General features: G+C 35.5%; 1 protein-coding gene across 2 annotated transcripts; it reads left to right on the top strand.

Moving 5' to 3' along the window:
• The first annotated feature begins 3,828 nt into the window (after positions 1-3,828).
• LOC18437902 (Nucleolar histone methyltransferase-related protein) lies at positions 3,829-16,778 on the top strand. Of its 2 annotated transcripts, none has more exons than XM_020669572.2 (5): positions 3,829-3,994; positions 4,208-4,303; positions 4,487-4,585; positions 13,891-13,927; positions 15,153-16,778. In XM_020669572.2, exons 1-5 carry the CDS (start codon positions 3,968-3,970, stop codon positions 16,232-16,234), a joined length of 1,341 nt encoding a protein of 446 aa, XP_020525231.1. In that variant the 5' UTR covers positions 3,829-3,967; the 3' UTR covers positions 16,235-16,778. The 2 variants fall into 2 exon arrangements, with proteins under 2 accessions (XP_020525231.1, XP_011624743.1); XM_011626441.3 differs by having other exon boundaries at positions 15,150-16,778.
• Positions 16,779-18,438: the final 1,660 nt, after the last annotated feature.

Below are 18,438 nucleotides of genomic sequence, written 5' to 3'. Positions count from 1 at the left end.
AAATATGGTCTCATAATATCTAATCTCAAAATTTAAAACCAAATATGGTCTCATAATATCTAATCTCAAAATTTAAAACCACTTGTGTAAGCATTTTTTTTCGGTAAATTGCAAAAAACCCTCCAAAATTGACACTTTACCCCACCCGGCTTTTCCTAGCAAATAACCCTGGAAAAAAGTTTATTTGTTTTTGGACGAAAATACTCTTCCCTCACATAACAAAATATTTTCATTGGAGACGACGGTCCGACATTTTGAACAGGCAGTTAGGCGATTATTTTTGCTGGAATGGTCGTGGCGGTCCGACGATTATTATTATTTTTTGCTATAATGGGTGGTCCACCATTTTGAAGTTGGAGTCCGGCATTTTGAAGGGATGCTCAGGTGTCGGCGATCTGGCATTTTGAATGGCCAGTCAGGTATTGGCAATCCAGCATTTTGAAGGGGCAGTCCGACGTTTTGAAGTAGCAGTCCAGCGTTTTGAAGTGAGCAGTCCAGTCTTGTACAAGTGTGGTCGAGCGTTTTTTTTATTGGGATCTAAAATGGTTTGTTACATGACGGAAGGGTATTTTCGTCAAAAAAAAAACTATTGTGTATAAGGGGTATTGGCTAGAAAACATTATTTTTTGTGAGAAGTTGATAGGAAAAGTGGGTGGGGGTAAAGTGCGCAAAAGTCTCGGGGTTTGCAATTGTCCCTATTTTATTCATAAATTAATATTTGTAGTTTTTAATATTTATTTTCTTACATATTGATGTTCTTCACGTCATGGATTGCATCTTCATAAAAAGGAAATTGATCTAAAAATAAAATTGATCAAATATCCATGTCAATTATATAATTTATTAAGAGGGGACTCATTCCTAAATATGAGTCGTGTGACTCATAAAAAACATGTCTAATAGATCATATTTCGAAGTTTTTACACCATTTATTTTACTTTTTTAAGTCCTTGACGATTTTGGAGGAAGGCATTGAGGTGGTGATGTAAAAGTACAATAAATAAAGAAAAAGTTTATATAAGGTGTCGTTAGTAAGGGAATGAGGGACACCTCAAAAAACACAATAAATGCTATTTTGATGTAAAAACCCCTAAATTTTATCATCTCTACTCTAATGTGTGTGGATATGAAAGAATAATTTGATTTAAAGTTTTTAAAATAGCATGTCTTATAACATATGTAGACCATCTATTTATAAGATTATCAAGTGTTTATATATCTGTTTGATTTGCAGTAGTTTTTTAACTTTAGATGATCATAAATAGATTTTAAAATCATCACAAAGATTTCATCACCAAAAATGCATGTTTTGGCAAATTTTACAGGTGTCTTATTTCGATTGTTTAAGGTCAACACCTTATATAAACCTCACCTGTAAATTTGGTACATATTTTTGCATTGTTAAAAGGGTACAATGTATATGTATTGTTAAAAGGGTACAATATGCATAAAGTGACAATCTTCTTATTAGAAAATATAAGGTTGCAATGTTTTACATAATCTATTTTAGTTAGATGGAAAATGTTCTACATAATCTATTTTAGTTTGATGGTGTAAATTTGACAAGTATTTTAAAATAGTGTAAAAAAGTAAGGTATTGTTTAAGATTGTGCCAAATTTAAACTGCAATTTTTTTTTGATAATGTTGATTAGTGCATAAATAAGGTCACAACATCATATAAACTTTTTTCCAATTAAAATCACATTTTTAAGGCTTTTTATTTACATAACGATTCAATGTGATTTTATGAAGTTTGTTAAAGCCACACCTCAATAACTCCACACCTCAATAACTCATTGCAAAGTGCCAATACTATAATTCCGTGCAAATATATTCCTGAAGCTGGCTAGACTCTGAAACTCGAAAAAATGGTGCGGATATGACAAATTTGTGAACTCTTAAAACTAAAAGTTATCGAAAATTGTGTCACAAGAAATATCATTGTTAGGGGTTAAAATCTTTTTATTTTTTAGATCCATGGTTATCAAAGTCGATATTATTGATATATAGGTTGTTCAACATCATAACTACTTTTTATTTTTATTTTTTTAATGATATTTGAGAAGAATGTTTTAAAAAATCATAACCAAACAAAACAATTTCCCTTATACGAACTAGGCACGACTCAATTTAATTACCTTTGGTTGCTTAAATTGGAGCAGATAACTTCTCATTCTTCAAATACACGGCACATAAATCAAAAACCTATTCGAACGTATTAAAATTTTTAAGGCCTGTAAATAATGCATCTTGTAATGTATTATCTTTGTTTTGAAAAATTTGAACTGTTCACAGACCTACTTGATCTACATTGTTTTTTGAGCTTTTTATTTCATGGTTAGGGGTAACAATAGATTTCATGCCATTGCAAAACTTCCATAGACCAAAACTATATTTTGCAGCATAGTTTTAAAATGTGGCTTACTTCAATAGTGCAGGGTTGACACCGTATAGAAACATCATCTTAAGGATAATTACTTTGGAAAACATTTGTATAAGGTGTTAACCTTGTACTATTGAAGTAAGTTGTACTTCAAACACCTTTTAAATAAGCTGTTAACCTTACACTATTGAAGTAAGTTGTACATCAACACCGACCCATAAAAGCCGCTTCGACATTTAAAAGCCTTACAATTGATCATCTCGATATTGAGATATAGGGACTTGAAGAAAAAAATTTGAATTCCTAAAAAATAAATTGTAACACATTATCTAGACCATCTATTTTTCAAAAATTTAAGCAATATATAGATTTGGTCGATCTACACTATTTGTGAGGTCCAAGTTTCATAATTAGATATAAAAATAGATTTTAAGGCCATCATAAGAGTTTTTAGCACTAGAATGCATCTTTTAGCCAGATTCGAAATGCACCATACTTTTGAAATTTTTTTTTATCAAATTCTATAAAATACTTTTATCTACCAAATTTTATGCATAGTTAAGAGCGACCGTGCCTCTCTAGTATAAAAAAAAAATAGTATTGGTGTTAACATCACATTTATATGTTCTCTCTCAAAAAAGGGAAAACTATAAATAACATATAACACTAGACTGTTTGTGCAAGTTACCTCAACCAAAATTTTTTTCTCCCTAAAATACACTTTTCTAGCACGTATCCTCCCTCCAAAGTGAAAAAAAGTATATTTATTTGATAAAAATACCCTCATTTGTATATAAAAATTTAATTTTAGCTGGACATCTACGCGAGCTTATATAGTTGTCGGACCGTTTTTTGACATTGCTTGACCCATTAAACTAAAAAAAATGCTGGACCGCTATTTGATATTGCTGGATAACACTTTGGGCATGTTACTGGACCGCATGGGCCTGTTACTGGACCGCATGGGCCTGTTATCAGACTGTTTCTCTGTAGTGCTAGACCATTCTTTGTACCTACTGTCGAACCGTCACTATTATTTATTGGATCGGCATTATACTGTCGGACAATCCTAAAAATAGGCCAGATCGTTTTTTCGTGGGAAAGAGGGAGAGAGGCGTGGGTAAAAGTATGAGAGAGTAGTTTGGATTTTATTTATTTATTTATTTTTAATTGGGGTATTTGCTATATAATTTGGGGTAGAAAGTTAGAAATTTAGTTGAGGTAACTTGAATAAAAAGTATAGCCTCGAGGGTTATTTGTAATTTTTTTTAAAAATCGCATTTTTGTTACCATGGAACCATTGAAAAGAGGAGCAAATTGGGTATTTTAAGTAGAAGTAATTTTGTCGTGATATCAGGAAAAAGGTTGGAAAATAAGTGTCGCAGTTTCTAAACGCGTGTCGTATCAAGTCCTTAATACTTAGCTCATACTTTTATGTGACTGTAATTCCGTTCGAAAATTGGCGCAGATTCCCTTTTCCCTCCCTCTCTCTCTAAAATTGTTCCTCTTTCTCTCTCTAAACTTGTGACTGCAAACGGAGCTAAAACCCTACTGGTTTCCACTTCTTAGAATCCATTTATGCAATGACCCGAAACAGAAGAAGTTCAAGGGTAAATGAACAAGACCATGTTATTTTTCATTTTCTGAAACCTTCGCTCTTCTCCTGTCACTTCTCATTCTTGGTTTTTTGTTTTCCTGAGTTACATTCTTACTTCTGTTCTTCTGGGTTGTTTCTTTCTATTACGTCTGTCATTTTATCTTTACTTTTCTCTTAGTGGGTTATTTTTTTCTAATTACCATTTATCTGAATATTTTTTGTGTAGTCGGGATCGAGGAGGGTCGATGCAGCCATTGATGCACTGCTTCCATTTGGGTTTTCTAAGTCCACTATAACCTGCACTGTAAATAAACTTCTAAAGGTATCTTTCTCTTAATGGCATCTTTCTCTTAAAAAAGAAAATGGTATATTTCTCTTAATTTTTTGAATGAAAGTTAGGTTTCTATGGATTTTTCGTAGTTATTTTTGTGTGCATTTCTTTTTGAGTGGTAGTTTTAGTTTGAGAATGATATATTGGAGTTTTCGAATTTTGGTTGTTTCTTAGGTTTACGGCGGGGATTCAGGGTGGCTGTTCATCGAAGAAGCATCATATAGGCTGCTTATTGATACTATATTGGAGGATCAAGAAAAGTGTTTACCAAAGGTAACCCATCTTTTCAATTTTGTTATTTTATACTGGGTTTTATTTTCTTAATGTTTTAAGGCATTTCTATGTACATCTTGAGGGTTGGGTTGGGATTTCTGAAGGGTTTGCATGTTTTATATTCGTTATATATTTTTGGCTGATTTTTCTTGGTGTTATGCAATATGCATGTTTTATATTCGTTATATATTTTTGGCTGATTTTTCTTGGTGTTATGCAATATGAGGGTTTTGATTCATGTGCTTTAATGCATGTTTAGAGTAGCAAGCAAGATGCCATATTGCTGTGCACTTTTCTTTTTAGTGTTTCTCTACAGCCTTGATGTCGCCCAGTGCTGAGATTGCGTAGTGCTGCTTTTTGGTGAGAATTTGGTACTTGTTTGGGTTAGGAAATTTGCCTCTCATTTATTGTTATGTTTGGAATTTTATATGGGAAATCCTTTTTCTTTTTGAAAATGTCAATTTCTTTTTTTCTCTTTTCACTCGAGATAATATTTTTATGATTATAATCATTACTCAATGCATGTTCAGATACATATTGTGGCCTTATAAGATCATCCTCATTGTGGTTTGGGGCTTCTGTTGTTGCTCCCTTGGCTGCAGGTTTGATTGCTCCATTATGGACCTTAAAAGTAACATGTTGCATGTAAAGTTCTGGTTACTTGGAAATTGGATTCAAAGTTTCATTTTGGAAGAATAATTGTAACATTGGGAGGTTAGAGTAAATGTGCCAAACCATTTAAATTATGCTGAAATGTTTAGAATATTGAACAATGGTCAATTCAAACACAATTATTTCATGTATGGGAAAGTAATCAACATTTTGAGCAAGGATGTTTAAGCAGACAAATCATTAAAAAGTAGTTGAATAATTTTTTAAACATAGTTCCTTTCAAATATCCCTTGAGTGGGAGAAATAGCTTTAAAGGAAGACGGTATATTATAGTGGTAACATGCAGTGTTTCATTGGAGTATGTAGGAATGCTATGAATGAGATAATCTCAATGTTTGAATATGGGAGGTTTGTTTTCAGTCGTATATCCTTGTGTTTCTTGAGGCATTGATGATAAAACTTGCCTTGGTCTTCACAAGGGAAATACTAGAAGAGGCTGGGAGGATCGGGGGGTGGGATGGATGGTTGAGGAGGAGGAGGCAGCATTACAACTCCTAGACGCCCCATCATGTGGGAATGCAGCAAGAAGGAAAAAATGACTGCCGCTTGGTGGTCTAAGCTAAAAGTTGAAGTTCGTTCTGCAGTTTTCAATTGCAGAAGAGTTTTTTCACCTCTTTGTAATATGCAATCTATGATTGCATTATGCATGTATCCTGTTTTATTGAGGATGATTCCTATCTTAGAATTGTTTTTTTTTCCTGAATTCGATATTTTCATCAACTTTCTGTTTAGTACTTTGACAATGATTCCTTCAACTCTTGTCCCCACCTCTATTGCTAAAGGTGAGAGTATGCCAAAGTCATTTGCAAGGTTTGAGAACTCAAAGTTCACTTGAGATTCGAGTGGGTCTATATCAAAGTGGACTGACCTCTTATGCACCAATGTCTCAGATATTGCTTGGAATATTTATTGTTTCATACAGGGCTCAGATAAGACTTGGGCTTATCTAGGACTTGGACTGCGCCCAAGTTATGGAAAATTTGCGAGTCTTTACAAGAGTTGCTCATTTTCACCCCTACTGAGTCCACTTGTTTTAGAACTTGGAAGTTACCAAAGGTGAGTCAAATTGAGTGACTCACTACTCCTAAACCTGAGTATTGGACACCAGTCTAGTGGAGTATGGGGTACTATGCTCCATGGCTACATCCACAGTTTGTTAGCTTTGTGAATGTTCTTGTGTCATTCCTCTCATCCATCTGATAGTGAGAATGGTGTTGGATTCGGCATTCGAGTATGGCATACTCTAGGAAGTTGGACTACTGGACACTCTCTTTCCAGATGTGATTGAATGTATATATTTGGAAAGTTTCCAATTGTCTACATGTGCCCTTATGGATATGAGCATGAATCTATTTCAGGTGGGACGATTATATGGAATCTTCTAGCAATCGTTGCCTGTGATAAACTATTCTTTTGGTGCTTGCTTTTCTGTGCTCCTGCTAATGTGTCATTTTTGTGAATAAAATTATTTCATACTCTGTATCCTTCCTATCCTTCTCAATGAACATTTATTTAAGGTGAACATACACTGGTCAAACAACTTGGTGGTGCCAAATCCACAGATTGTTGAAAACCTCTTCCATATGTATAGTAATGTTTTGTCTATAATAAGTGTCACGAGAGCTATTTTGTGCTTAACTAGTACAAACTTTATCCTCAAGGGTTTAAAATTTGCACTTTATTGGTGTTTTCAAATGTGTGATGTGACTTTTCTATAACTATTTAACCTTGATGAGAATATAATGGCAATAAATCGAGCTACTACTAGACCTTGCTTAAATTTGTCCATTGGAAGATGATGTACTCAAACACACACAAATTGGAATGTTCTGTTTTTTTTTTTTTTTTTGAAGTTGTTAACTGTTGTATTAATAAAAGAGGAGTTACAAAAGGTTAGCGAGAAAACTCACAGACCGGACTTCTCGTCAAAAAATGGGCTTTACCCAAGAAGCCCTTATACAAACAATGGGTGGGGCTTATAAAAAATGCCAAGTACAAAAATTATACAGCTGAGAATAGTGGATCCAAAAAGTCGAGACCACAAAAAAGGAACAAATAAGAAGCACCAAGGTAAGAAACTCCAGTCCCCGTGCACTCAAGGATCCACTTCACGAGCAGCCGCCCCATCCTTAGCCAGTTGGTGCATTAGGGCGTTTGAAAGCTCGATCCCGCACTTTGAGACATGGGATCTCGATTCCTTGTGTTTTCTTGGTTTAGGGATCTTGATCCATGAAATCAAGGAACAAGATCCCAGGTTAATGGTATCCAAATCCCTATGCCAAAAACCACGGTTCCATGAGTAATTGGAACTGCAATTGGATGAACTTGGAATCGAGTATCTTCTCATTTGGGAGTGAGTTTCACTAGCACATGTGCAGGTTTATAGAATGGTGTGTGGATCTCCAAACTTTTATGACCTACACATATTTAAAGGCCTTGATTTCGTATATATTTTTTAGTTTACAACTTTACAAATGATTAGTTTTAAAGAAGGGCAATAAGAGAGTGTAGGGAGAGAGTAGGAAGAAAATGGAGGGAGATAAACAAGATAGTTGAGTTGCAATTCTAATCGAGGAATAAGATCGCGATCAATAGGGTTGACTTCCTTGGGGCTAGTTCACTGGGTCCTGTCCATCTCTCGAAGGACTTCTATTGGAGTTACCTTATGGGTTGAAGAAGGAAAATGGAACTTTGAACATGTTGTCAATGTAATATGGAATGAGATGGCTGAATGTGTCAAGAAAGTGGCAAAAGAAGTTTTAGGGGAATCTAGAGGGACAAGAAACCTCGATAAGGAAACTTAGTGGTAGAATGATGAGGTTCAAAAGGCCATTAGCGAAAAATGATCATGTTATAAAACTTGGCAGTGTAATAGAAACGGTCAAAACTTAGAAGAATATAAAAATGCTAAAGAAATTGTAAGTAAAGCAAAACTTAAGGCATATGATAATCTATATAATAAATTGAGAACAAGAGAAGGTGAAAAAGATATCTTCAAATTAGCAAAAATAAGAGAGAAAAAATGTAGGGATCTAAACCATATTAAATGCATTAAGAGTGATGATCAAAGGGTTTTGGTAAAGGATGATGAGGTCAACGAAAGGTGGAGAGTCTATTTTAAAAAATTATTAAATGACGAACAAAATGGAAACATAGTAGTAGAAGGGACTGTTGGTACAAGTGGCGATGGAGGTCATTGATACATTCGTAGGATTAGGATGTCGGAAGTGGAAGAAGCTTTGAAAAGGATGAAGATAGGAAAGGCTTTAGGACTAGATGGTATCCGATAGAGCTCTGGAAGTGCATAGGGGAAATTGGCGTTGACTGGTTGACAAAGCTGTTCAACGAGGTGTTGAGAACAATGAAAATGCCAAACAAATGGAGAAAAAACATTGTGGTACCTATTTACAAGAACAAAGGAGATATATATAAAGCTTATGAGCCACACTATGAAGCTCTGGGAAAGAGCCATTGAGCAACGACTGAGACATGAAATGATTGTATCTGAAAATGAATTTGGTTTTATGCCAGGAAGGTCAACAACTGAAGCTATTTTCCTACTTAGGCAACTGATTGAGAAGTTTAAGGCGAAGGGAAAAGACCTCCACATGGTCTTTGTTGATCTAGAGAATGCTTATGGTAGAGTACCTTGAGATTTAATTGGCGGTGTTGGAAAAAAAAGGCGTCTCTAGATACTACATCGACTATATACGATGGAGTGGTTACTAGTGTACAAACAATTAGTGGAGAAATGAGTGCGTTTTCAATGACAATAGGTTTACATCGGGTCAGCATTGAGCCTGTACCTCTTTGTCTTAGTTATGGACAACGTAACTAGGCACCTACATGATGAGGTACTGTGGTGCATGTTGTTTGCAGATGACATAATTTTGATTGATGAGACTCGAAACGATATCAACACAAAGTTAGAACGTTGGATGGATGCTTTAAAATCCAAAGGTTTTAAAATTAGTCGGACTAAGACAGAGTATATAGAGTGCAAATTTAGTAATAATAGGAGTAGAGACGAGGAAGTAGTTAAGAACTTAAGATTGACAACCAGAAAGTACAAAAAAGACCGCACTTTCGATATCTTGGGTCGATAATCTAGGAAAATGGAGAGATCGAGGAAGATGTCGCACACAGAATTAGAGTTGGGTGGATGAAGTGGAGATGTACAACTGGAATTTTATGTGATCGCTGCATACCAATGTGGCTGAAGGGCAAGTTCTATAGGACAACGGTGAGACCAATAGGTGATAAAATGAGTGTAGCGGAGATGAGGATGTTGAGATGGATGAGTGGCAAGACATGAAAGGATAAAATTCACAATGAATCTATTCAAGAGAATTTAGACGTGGCATCAATAGGCGATAAAATGAGAGAGTAGACTTAGGTGGGCTGGCCATGGGTGGCACCGATCAAGTACAACAACTGTTAGGAGGAGTGAATAGGTCAAATAGAAGGACTGAAAAGGGCAAGGGGTAAGCCCAAAAGGACATGGTTGGAAGTAGTCCGAAAAGATATAGGGACTTATAGCCTCACTGAGGATATGACCTTTAATAGAGCAGAATGAAGAACCAAGATTCATGTAGCCGACCCCAATTAATTGGAAAAAGGCTAAAATGATGATGATGATGATGGAGTTATGAGTGATGAAATTATAAGGCAATGAAATAACATGTATGCTTGGAAATTTGACGAGTCTCTCACTTATATGTCCTAGAGCCCCTAGCAATCTTTAATGGAGATCTATTGAGAATTATATATAGCAATGTCTTTCCCTTTTTTCCCCAAAAGGAACGCTTATTTAATCACAATATTTCCTTTTTGAAAACAGTCTGTCACAACATTCTTAAATGTAATCATCAATTGATATTCGAGGGGGAATCGTCCAGTCCAACTGATTGGTGCCAAAAGGGGTTAGGTGTGTAAGCAGGCAAACCAATGCAAGTAGGTGTTCAATTTTTTCAATGAATCCACTTGAATAAAGGTTTTAAAATCAGCGGACAAAGACAAAGTACATGGAATGTAAGTTAGTAATAATGGGAGTAGAGATGAGGAAATAGTTAAGATTGATGGCCATGAATACTAAAAAGAACGCACTTTCGATATCTTGGGTCAATAATCTAGAAAAATGGAAGATTGAGGAAGATGTTGCACATAGAATTAGAGCAGGATGAGCAAGGTGGAGATGTGCAACAAGATTTTTATGTGATTGCCGCATATCAATGAAGCTGAAGGGGAAGTTCTATAGGAAAATTGTGAAACCAGCTTTGCTTTATTGGGCGGTTGAGAAACATCATACCCATAAGATGAGTGTAGATGTGATGAGGATGTTGAGATGGATGAGTGGCTTGACAAGAAGGGACATGATTCGAAATGATTATATTTGGGAGAATTTAAGTGTGGCTCTAGTAGTTGATAAGATTAGAGAAAATAGACTTAGGTGGGCTGGCCATATGCAGAGTAGACCTAGTACAATACCGTTATGAGGGGCAAGTTGGTTCAATACGAAAGCTCAAAGAGGGCAAGGGGTAGGCCCAAAAAGACACCGTTGGAATAGTGAGAAAAGATATGGAGGCTTGTAGCCTCACTGAGGGTATGATCCTTGATAGAGCAGAATAGTGGACCCAGGAGTTGTGCAGCCGATTTCAAATAGTTGGGAAAAGGCTCTAATTATGATGAAGATGATGATCCTCATGTGTAATTTTTTGGAATGAAGCTTTGCTTAAATAAAATGGGATTCACCCCCAGAGTAGAATATTGTGGACAAGTGACATTTGAAGGCTCAATCCTAAGCTAGACGGATTGCGATGCCATTCAGTTTGGGATTTGCTCCCTTCATGTTAGGGATCTTGATCCATTGACTTCATGATATATGTAACTTATTCCCTCAATGATGGATTTTCAAGCCTCTCTCTGCTCCTCATTCCGGTTTTCGATCCTGGAGCTTTCCTCGCTCCCTTTTCTGGTAACTATGCTCAAAACACATTGAGCATTGTGCTACAACTTCTGTGTGTGTGTGCAAACACATTGATCTTTGTAATAGAAACATGTGCATATGTATGTATGTGTGTGTTATTAGTCTAATGACTATGGAAAAATCATTGTCCATTTGGTCATCACCACCCAAGGAAATGGTGGATGATGATGGTTTGAGAGAGAGAGAGAGAGAGAGAGAGAGAGAGAGAGAGGAGGATATGGTGTGTCTTGTTCTTGAAGTAGTTTATGTTCATGCATGCCTGGGACTTCTAAGGTTCAACTGTACCTTCAATGAACTCATACTTGTTAGCACGTGTTAGAATGCATGACCACCCAGCATAAATTTTCATCTTAAACTTGGTCAAGAGAAATGTATAGACACTTGTATATTGATCTTTACTTCCAATAGATGTATTGGCTTGTGAGAGAAATAAAATGCATGTTGTACGCTTCAAAGGAAGCCAGGCTGTGCTGAAATTTTAGTTAAAAAATTTAATCGTCTCCCAAAATTCCACAATAGTTCTAAGAAGAAAAATGCAGAGATATCTCTCGTGGGAAGTGCAAACTCATATCTTGAAGAGACTTAATCCTGATGGCTCTAAGGCATTGATCCTTAGATCAAAAGGATGCACATGTTTGGTTAAAACTTAAAACTGGGGCAATGACAGTGTGCAGAAAGGATCTTTAAAATATCTGTTGAAATTAGAAAAGTAGTCCTTTGACAGTATAAGTCAACTCACACAGGTTTCTCCATGTTAGTGATCTGGAGATGGTGGGCTAAATGGGTAAAGAATACACATTAGACATTGTTGATTTTTCTATTGTAGAAAAGAAGTCCATTGATCCATCTCGGTAATGAGGATTTTGGGACTCGAACAAAAACCGATAGGGTTTGAGGTGTGTTCAATATTACCATGCCACCAAAGTCTGGTTTCCTGATTCAAAATGGGAACCAGTCGTTTAATGGGATAACAAAACTCGGAAAACTCGGGGGAATATCTTTGCAAGCTCTGTTGCATGCACACTTTTTTTGAGATGGACGTACATATCCAGTGAAAACCCTCTAGGGTTTAGAAAAGGAAATGATATGTTTTAGATTTATCCTTCATTTGCCAGTGGGGTTCATTGCCCCATCACATATAATTGTAAATAATACAATAGTAAAAGGACCTCATGAGGTCTTTTCCTTTCTAATCATAAAACAATGCTGGGAGTGATATTTTCAATACATGCCCTATGTATAAGTAGCTGGCAAATGGTGATCTGTTGACTACCAACACATTTTTAACTACATATCTGAATATACGATTTATTGCCATGTAATTTAAATTTTTGGTACATTTACATTTATTTTTTGGAATAGTGGTACATTCACGTTTATTTTTTTGAATATTGGTACATCACATTTATTAGTTGCTGGCAAACATAAATGTCGCATGGGGGGACAGTGTCCTACAAATGAGACAGTCAATAAATGGGCAATCATTTACCAACGTTTTTCATTCTATATGGTCATTTTTCCTTTCGATCCAATTCTTTTGAAGTTTGCTGGAACGAGAATCTTAGTTTTAACAATTAATTCAGTTTTGAGATTAGCAATTTGGATACCTTGAAGTTCAAAACTGTTACTGGCACCATATAACGCTCATCAAAAGCCAATGTTTTTGTCATGATGATGCAAACAATTATTGTTTCGGAAGTTACTAAATAGACTACTCATATAAGATTCACTCAAATTATCTGCGACTTTCCTGATAATGCATCAAACATTTTTTTATTCCTATTTTGGTTTTAATGAATACATTATTTTTTCTCTCATCACATATTGAACATAGTTGTGGGGGAAGAAGAGAAGACTAAGAGATTTATCCTGCTTAATTTGAGATTGTGATTTTAATTGTCTCTCTTTATTAACTTCTCTTTGAACCTAACAATCTTGCAAACAGAGATTTCCGATCAGAAAGCATAGCTTGCAGAATTGTATTTGACTGGTTTGGAATCTTGAAAATAAAGAACGCATCTGTTTCAGAACTGATTGAAATATTCCTTCATCAAATTATTGACTACTCTTTGCTTGTTTTATTGTGCCCACAATCAATGCATCAAAGCCGATTAGTTTTGGGGTGGAGAGATTTGGACCACAAGGAAGCTTAGAATTGATCTTAGGAAATTTACTGTCCTTATATATTCCAAAATATTTATAGAGCAAATATTAGTTTATTTTTCAAAAAAGAAATTATTCCCAATATCAAGGGTTTTTTATCACCTTTTAGCATTCCTTTTATTTTATCTTATTTCTTTTGTAAGTCTAGTCGTATGGAAATTTGCAACAGCTAAGGTTCTTAGAGGTAAAAATTAGGACAGATAAGAGGGCCTCGTACCTGTCACTTCACTTGTTATGCTGAATTTATTTTGATATGATAATCACCCCTGATCGCTTCATTTGCAGTACCAAATGCATATTAAATGGATGTTTTTTCTTTCTTTTTTTTGAGTTGTTTGATGTCCTGTTGCTTGAGGTACTTTATGGATTGCTTTGACATCCATTTTTTTTATGAATTAACTTTGAGCTTTGACATCAAGTTGTAGAATTAGATTTAATCAATACTTTTGGTGCGTAAAACATTCATGATTTTTTTGTTTTGAAGGATGCAAGTGAAGAAGAGGATGGAGAAATTAAACATGGTGAGCCTTTTACAACCACAAGAAAAATCAATCTGATCAGCTGCAAGCTGCTGATTCTTCAGGCGATTTTTTTTTGGCCAAGTTATACTATATTCCAATTGAATATTGAAACACTAGTCTATTGGGGTTACGGTTCAGTTGAAATGATGAGCTGTGACACTGAGAGGAAGACCCTCCTTTGGGGTCGTTTCCTGTTTTGGTGGATCCACTCTCCCTATCACTTTTCCTCATTTCATTGGACAGTGGTGATACTAGTGGACTATGGTATCGTCCATTTGATTTAGCATACTTCCCATATTTCGTTTCCAGATTTTCCGGTTAGTTACTTTGGCAACTCTCTCTCTCTCTCTCTCTCTCTCTCTCTCTGTCTCTGTTTTTAAGTTTTCTCATGTCATTATTTGTACAATATCAATGATTCCTTCCTCTTAAGTTTTCTTATGTCATTATTCATATAATATTAATGGTTCCTTCCTCGCCAAGTTTCAGTGTTGGATTTCTGACTGCACTGCAATAATTTTTTATTTTATTTTAACTTTCTTAGGGGTTGCTTTTAGTTTTGCTAAATTTAAACTGCAAAATACTTGGAACTGTGGTGGAATTATAGCTCCTTTAATGATTCCAATTTGAGAAGGTGCACTGTGTTTTAGGAACAAGGTGGGCTATAGTTTATTCCGGCTGGAAGTTACTTATGCGCAGAGTGACAAATGTTCCCTGTTTTTTGTTTGGAAATTTCTCTAAAATTTCAATATAAAAAACAAACATACTTTTCAAATATGTGGGATTTGACATTTTGTTATTTCCTGTATATTTTGAAAAAAGTTCATTGAAACTTAAATTGTATAGGGAAATTTTATCCAAAAAAAGTAAAATGTACAGGGAAAACAATATTTTTTTTTGAAATATCTCGTAATTCTTTTACAATTTTCCTACTTTTTGTGATTTTATCCCTTGTTATTTTCTTTAATTGTTTTTTGGATTTGCCTGAGAAAACCCAAAAGTTTGAAAGTATTGTGATTGATCATCAGTGAAAAATTTCCAAAACTGAATTTTGTCACAATGGGTAATATGCAAACTTCGTTTCCATGAGCAAAACCAAAATTTAGCTTGAATTGGCCAAGATTTGCCGAAGTTTTGGTCTCTAGTTTTGATTGATATCTACTGTTTGCTGTGTAGAGAGTGAAAATATTTACTGATAGTATCAATTGGGTTCACATCTCTATAGCAGCTCCTTCTGAACCAGAAAATGCCAACACAGCCATCCAGGAGGTTCTCTGCGAAAAGGAAGGTACAGTCAACACCCAACATACCAATATAAGTGCACTAAGTATAGAAAGAGACACTGGTCCTATTGCACCAAGAGTGAAGAGAGGAATTGGTCCAGTTGCACCAAGAGTGGAGAGAAAAATTGGTCCAATTTCACCGAGTGTGGAGATGGGAACTGACCATATAAAGAGAGTAACTGACCAAATACAGAGAGAAACTGACCAGCTTGTGAGAGGAAATGTTAATGAGCATAGAGAGAGAGAAATTGGTCACTTAGAGAGAGAAACCAATGATTCACGAAGTGGAGGTGTGCGGAGAAGAGCACCTTGTTATGGTTGGCTCGATGAGGAGGATAGCTTTGTTCCAACAAAACCTGCTATTGAAAGAAAACTCAATGCATCTGTTACCCATACTTCAGTTTTGGGTTATGAAGGGACTAAAACCCATGTTTCTCCTAGTGAGGCACTAGTGCTCCTAGAATCTACACCTAAGGATATGATTGAGAGGGAAATTGGTGAATTTGATGGAGAGAACCATGATTCAGTTCTTCTTGGGTGCCCCAAAACTCTTGCCACAAGTGTTCAGGAGCCCATGCTGAGAGACCCTGTACCAATGGAATCTGCTTCTCCAGGGAGAGAAGGCACTGAATCTGATACAGTGATGGCTGAGAACTCTGAGACTGAAAAACCAGGTCAACAAAGAAAGGGAGAGACTATAGATGAGTTCTTTAGAAGAGAGCAAATGTATTGTAGAGGGAAGATTATCTACGAGAGGGAAAGTGATCGCACAAGAGACAGAACTCGGGAAGAGATAGCGAGGAGTGATAGCAGTGCTGAAAGAAAGAGAAGATATGAAGAGAGAGAAATTCCTGGGAGCCATCGAAGTCATGATCACACGAGGAGATGCCATAGGCATTCTCAGAGGAGGCATAGGTACCATGACACTAATCGTTACTGGGTTAGGGACTACGATGAGAGAGAAACCACACATGGTAGGGATTCAGGAAGTTCTTGTAAAAGGCTGAGAGTTGAGGAAGAGGATTGAAGAAGGCACAAAAAAAGATGGGATGTGGGGTCAGATGAAGTTACCTAGACTCTCTCTCTCTCAAATTTTGAGGCTTAACATGTTCAGGAACATCTTCTCAGAGTTTTTCTATTGATGTGTGATGGGAGAGAAACCATGCGATATGGGAAGGAGGGTTTTGTATCAGGGAACTTCTTGTACATATTTTTGGTGTTTCTATGATCGATGCGGATGGGAGAGAACCATGCTTTGTGGGAGGACAATTTTGTATAGGTTGTTCTCTCAAGAAGCTGGGAACAGACGAAGGGTACCATAGAAGGCACAAAAACAGATGGGATCTCTCTCTCTCTCTTACTCTCACACACACATTTGAGGCTTAAGATGTTCATATACATCTGTTTGGGATCTTTATAATTCATGTATATTCTAGTCTTGAAATGGTTATGTTTCTGTAGGGCTTTGGTGGATGAAACTGACGAAATGTATGGTTTCCTGCACGTGATTCCTTGGACTGTTGGAATCAATGGAGAGAGAGAATATTTATTTGAAGAATTGATTGGAGAAAGTGGGGTTTACAATTTGGGGTCGTTGTTGTCTTTTAAGAATATTGTTGAGAGAGAGGTAATTCAAATATTAATCTGACCTCTAGCACTGTACATGAGAGAGAGAGAGATGGACCATCTTATCTTTTAAGAAATAGAGGGAAAGATAGAGAGAGAGAAAGAGATGAACCATCGCGTCTTTTAAGCAAGAGACAGAAAGAGGGGTCTCAAGTCTCAAGTCTCAAGAACTCCTTAGATAGCTGTAGAGCTAGAAATGAAATGGGCCTTGCTTTTTGTAATGCCAATACCATGCATGTTTGATGAATCATCCAAATAATCATATTCAAACCTTAGAAAATATAATTTTTCTGAACGGTCAAGGACTTGAAAAACATGATATGAATTTAGAGCTTTTCAACTTGTTCCATATAATTTATATGTATTTAGAGATTTGGAGCCATTAATTTTGAGCGGTATATGTGTGATTATAAAACCCATTTATCTGATCAATACTACTGGGTACGGGACAAATAAAAATGTTATTCGTATGTGATTAATATTTATTTGTCTAATCAAATTCGTTGTTAGTTGCATGATTTGTATGTGAAGGTATACCATATCCCTTTTTTCTATATTTGGAATATATATATATATATATGTATATTCAAATACTCAAGAAGAAAGAAATTAGTGCGAACCATTTATTTTTTGTTGAAGATCATAATCGCTTATAAGTGTCTTTGCTTGAGGTAATGCGTTTGATCATATTCTTAATCATAGAAATTTTTTTTCCATATTTTATACAGAAAAATGAGACACCTCTAGCTATAGGGTGACAAAGGCACACTCTTGATTGGGCTTAAAGTTTAAAATGAATTTTTTTGAACTTTGTGGAGCTACCTCAAGCCATCGAATTTTGCAGGATAAATTTTTTTCTCTCCGACAACATGGTATTAAAGTATAGGATGAGGTTTCTATAAAGCTTAGGTTTTATGAAAACAGCCTCGTCTCAAATCCTTGTATGGAAAGGCAATGAAAATCTCCATTCTAACATCAACAGTGAAATTTGAAACTAAAAAATAATAAAGATCTTGTAGTTCTACTAATATGTATTTTTAGGATGAAATGGAGGGTCTAGATAATTTATTATAATATATACTATTTTTAGAATTTAAAATTCTAATTGGAATCGACAACCATAATGTTCAAGATGATGGATGTAAAGGTTTTTTGATTATGAGTTATATAGTGATTTACTACTCTTGCTTGACATACTGTGGCTTTGCTCCCTCGGCTAAAATTTGGAACAAGAAGTCCAAATTTTAGACAACAATTAAGGTATTTAAAAACTCAAAACCCTATCTTGAAAATAATCTTGTATGGATAGAACTCAAAATTTCAGATGAACAAAAGGGTGTGGTTTCTATAAGGTTGCAATCTTAAACAATCCAATTAAGGTATACCTCTAAATTTTATTATAACATATAATTTTGATGCAAAAAATTCTTAGGACTATCTTAAAATATATTTTCATCTCTAATTATAAAATTTTAAATTTAAAAAATAGTTAAAATCAAGCATATCTATAAACATATGAAAGCCTTGAAAATGGACGGTCTAGATAATGTGTTGCAAGATGCACTATTTTTGGGACTCAAAATCTTTTTCTTTTTAATATTCGGA

The sequence above is a fragment of the Amborella trichopoda genome, chromosome 8 (genome assembly GCF_054954075.1).
Source record: "Amborella trichopoda isolate Santa Cruz 75 chromosome 8, AtrichopodaSantaCruz75HAP2 v2.0, whole genome shotgun sequence".
NCBI classification, from domain to species: Eukaryota; Viridiplantae; Streptophyta; class Magnoliopsida; order Amborellales; family Amborellaceae; genus Amborella; species Amborella trichopoda.
This window is presented reverse-complemented; position numbering and strand designations above follow the sequence as displayed.

Bases quoted from the DNA above. Each gene is read 5' to 3' on its own strand.
- LOC18437902 (XM_011626441.3), top strand. From the start codon at position 3,968: ATGACCCGAAACAGAAGAAGTTCAAGG. The intron at 3,995-4,207 runs GTAAATGAACAA...TTTTTTGTGTAG, and splicing joins GAAACAGAAGAAGTTCAAGG to TCGGGATCGAGGAGGGTCGA. The intron at 4,586-13,890 runs GTAACCCATCTT...TTTGTTTTGAAG, and splicing joins AAGAAAAGTGTTTACCAAAG to GATGCAAGTGAAGAAGAGGA.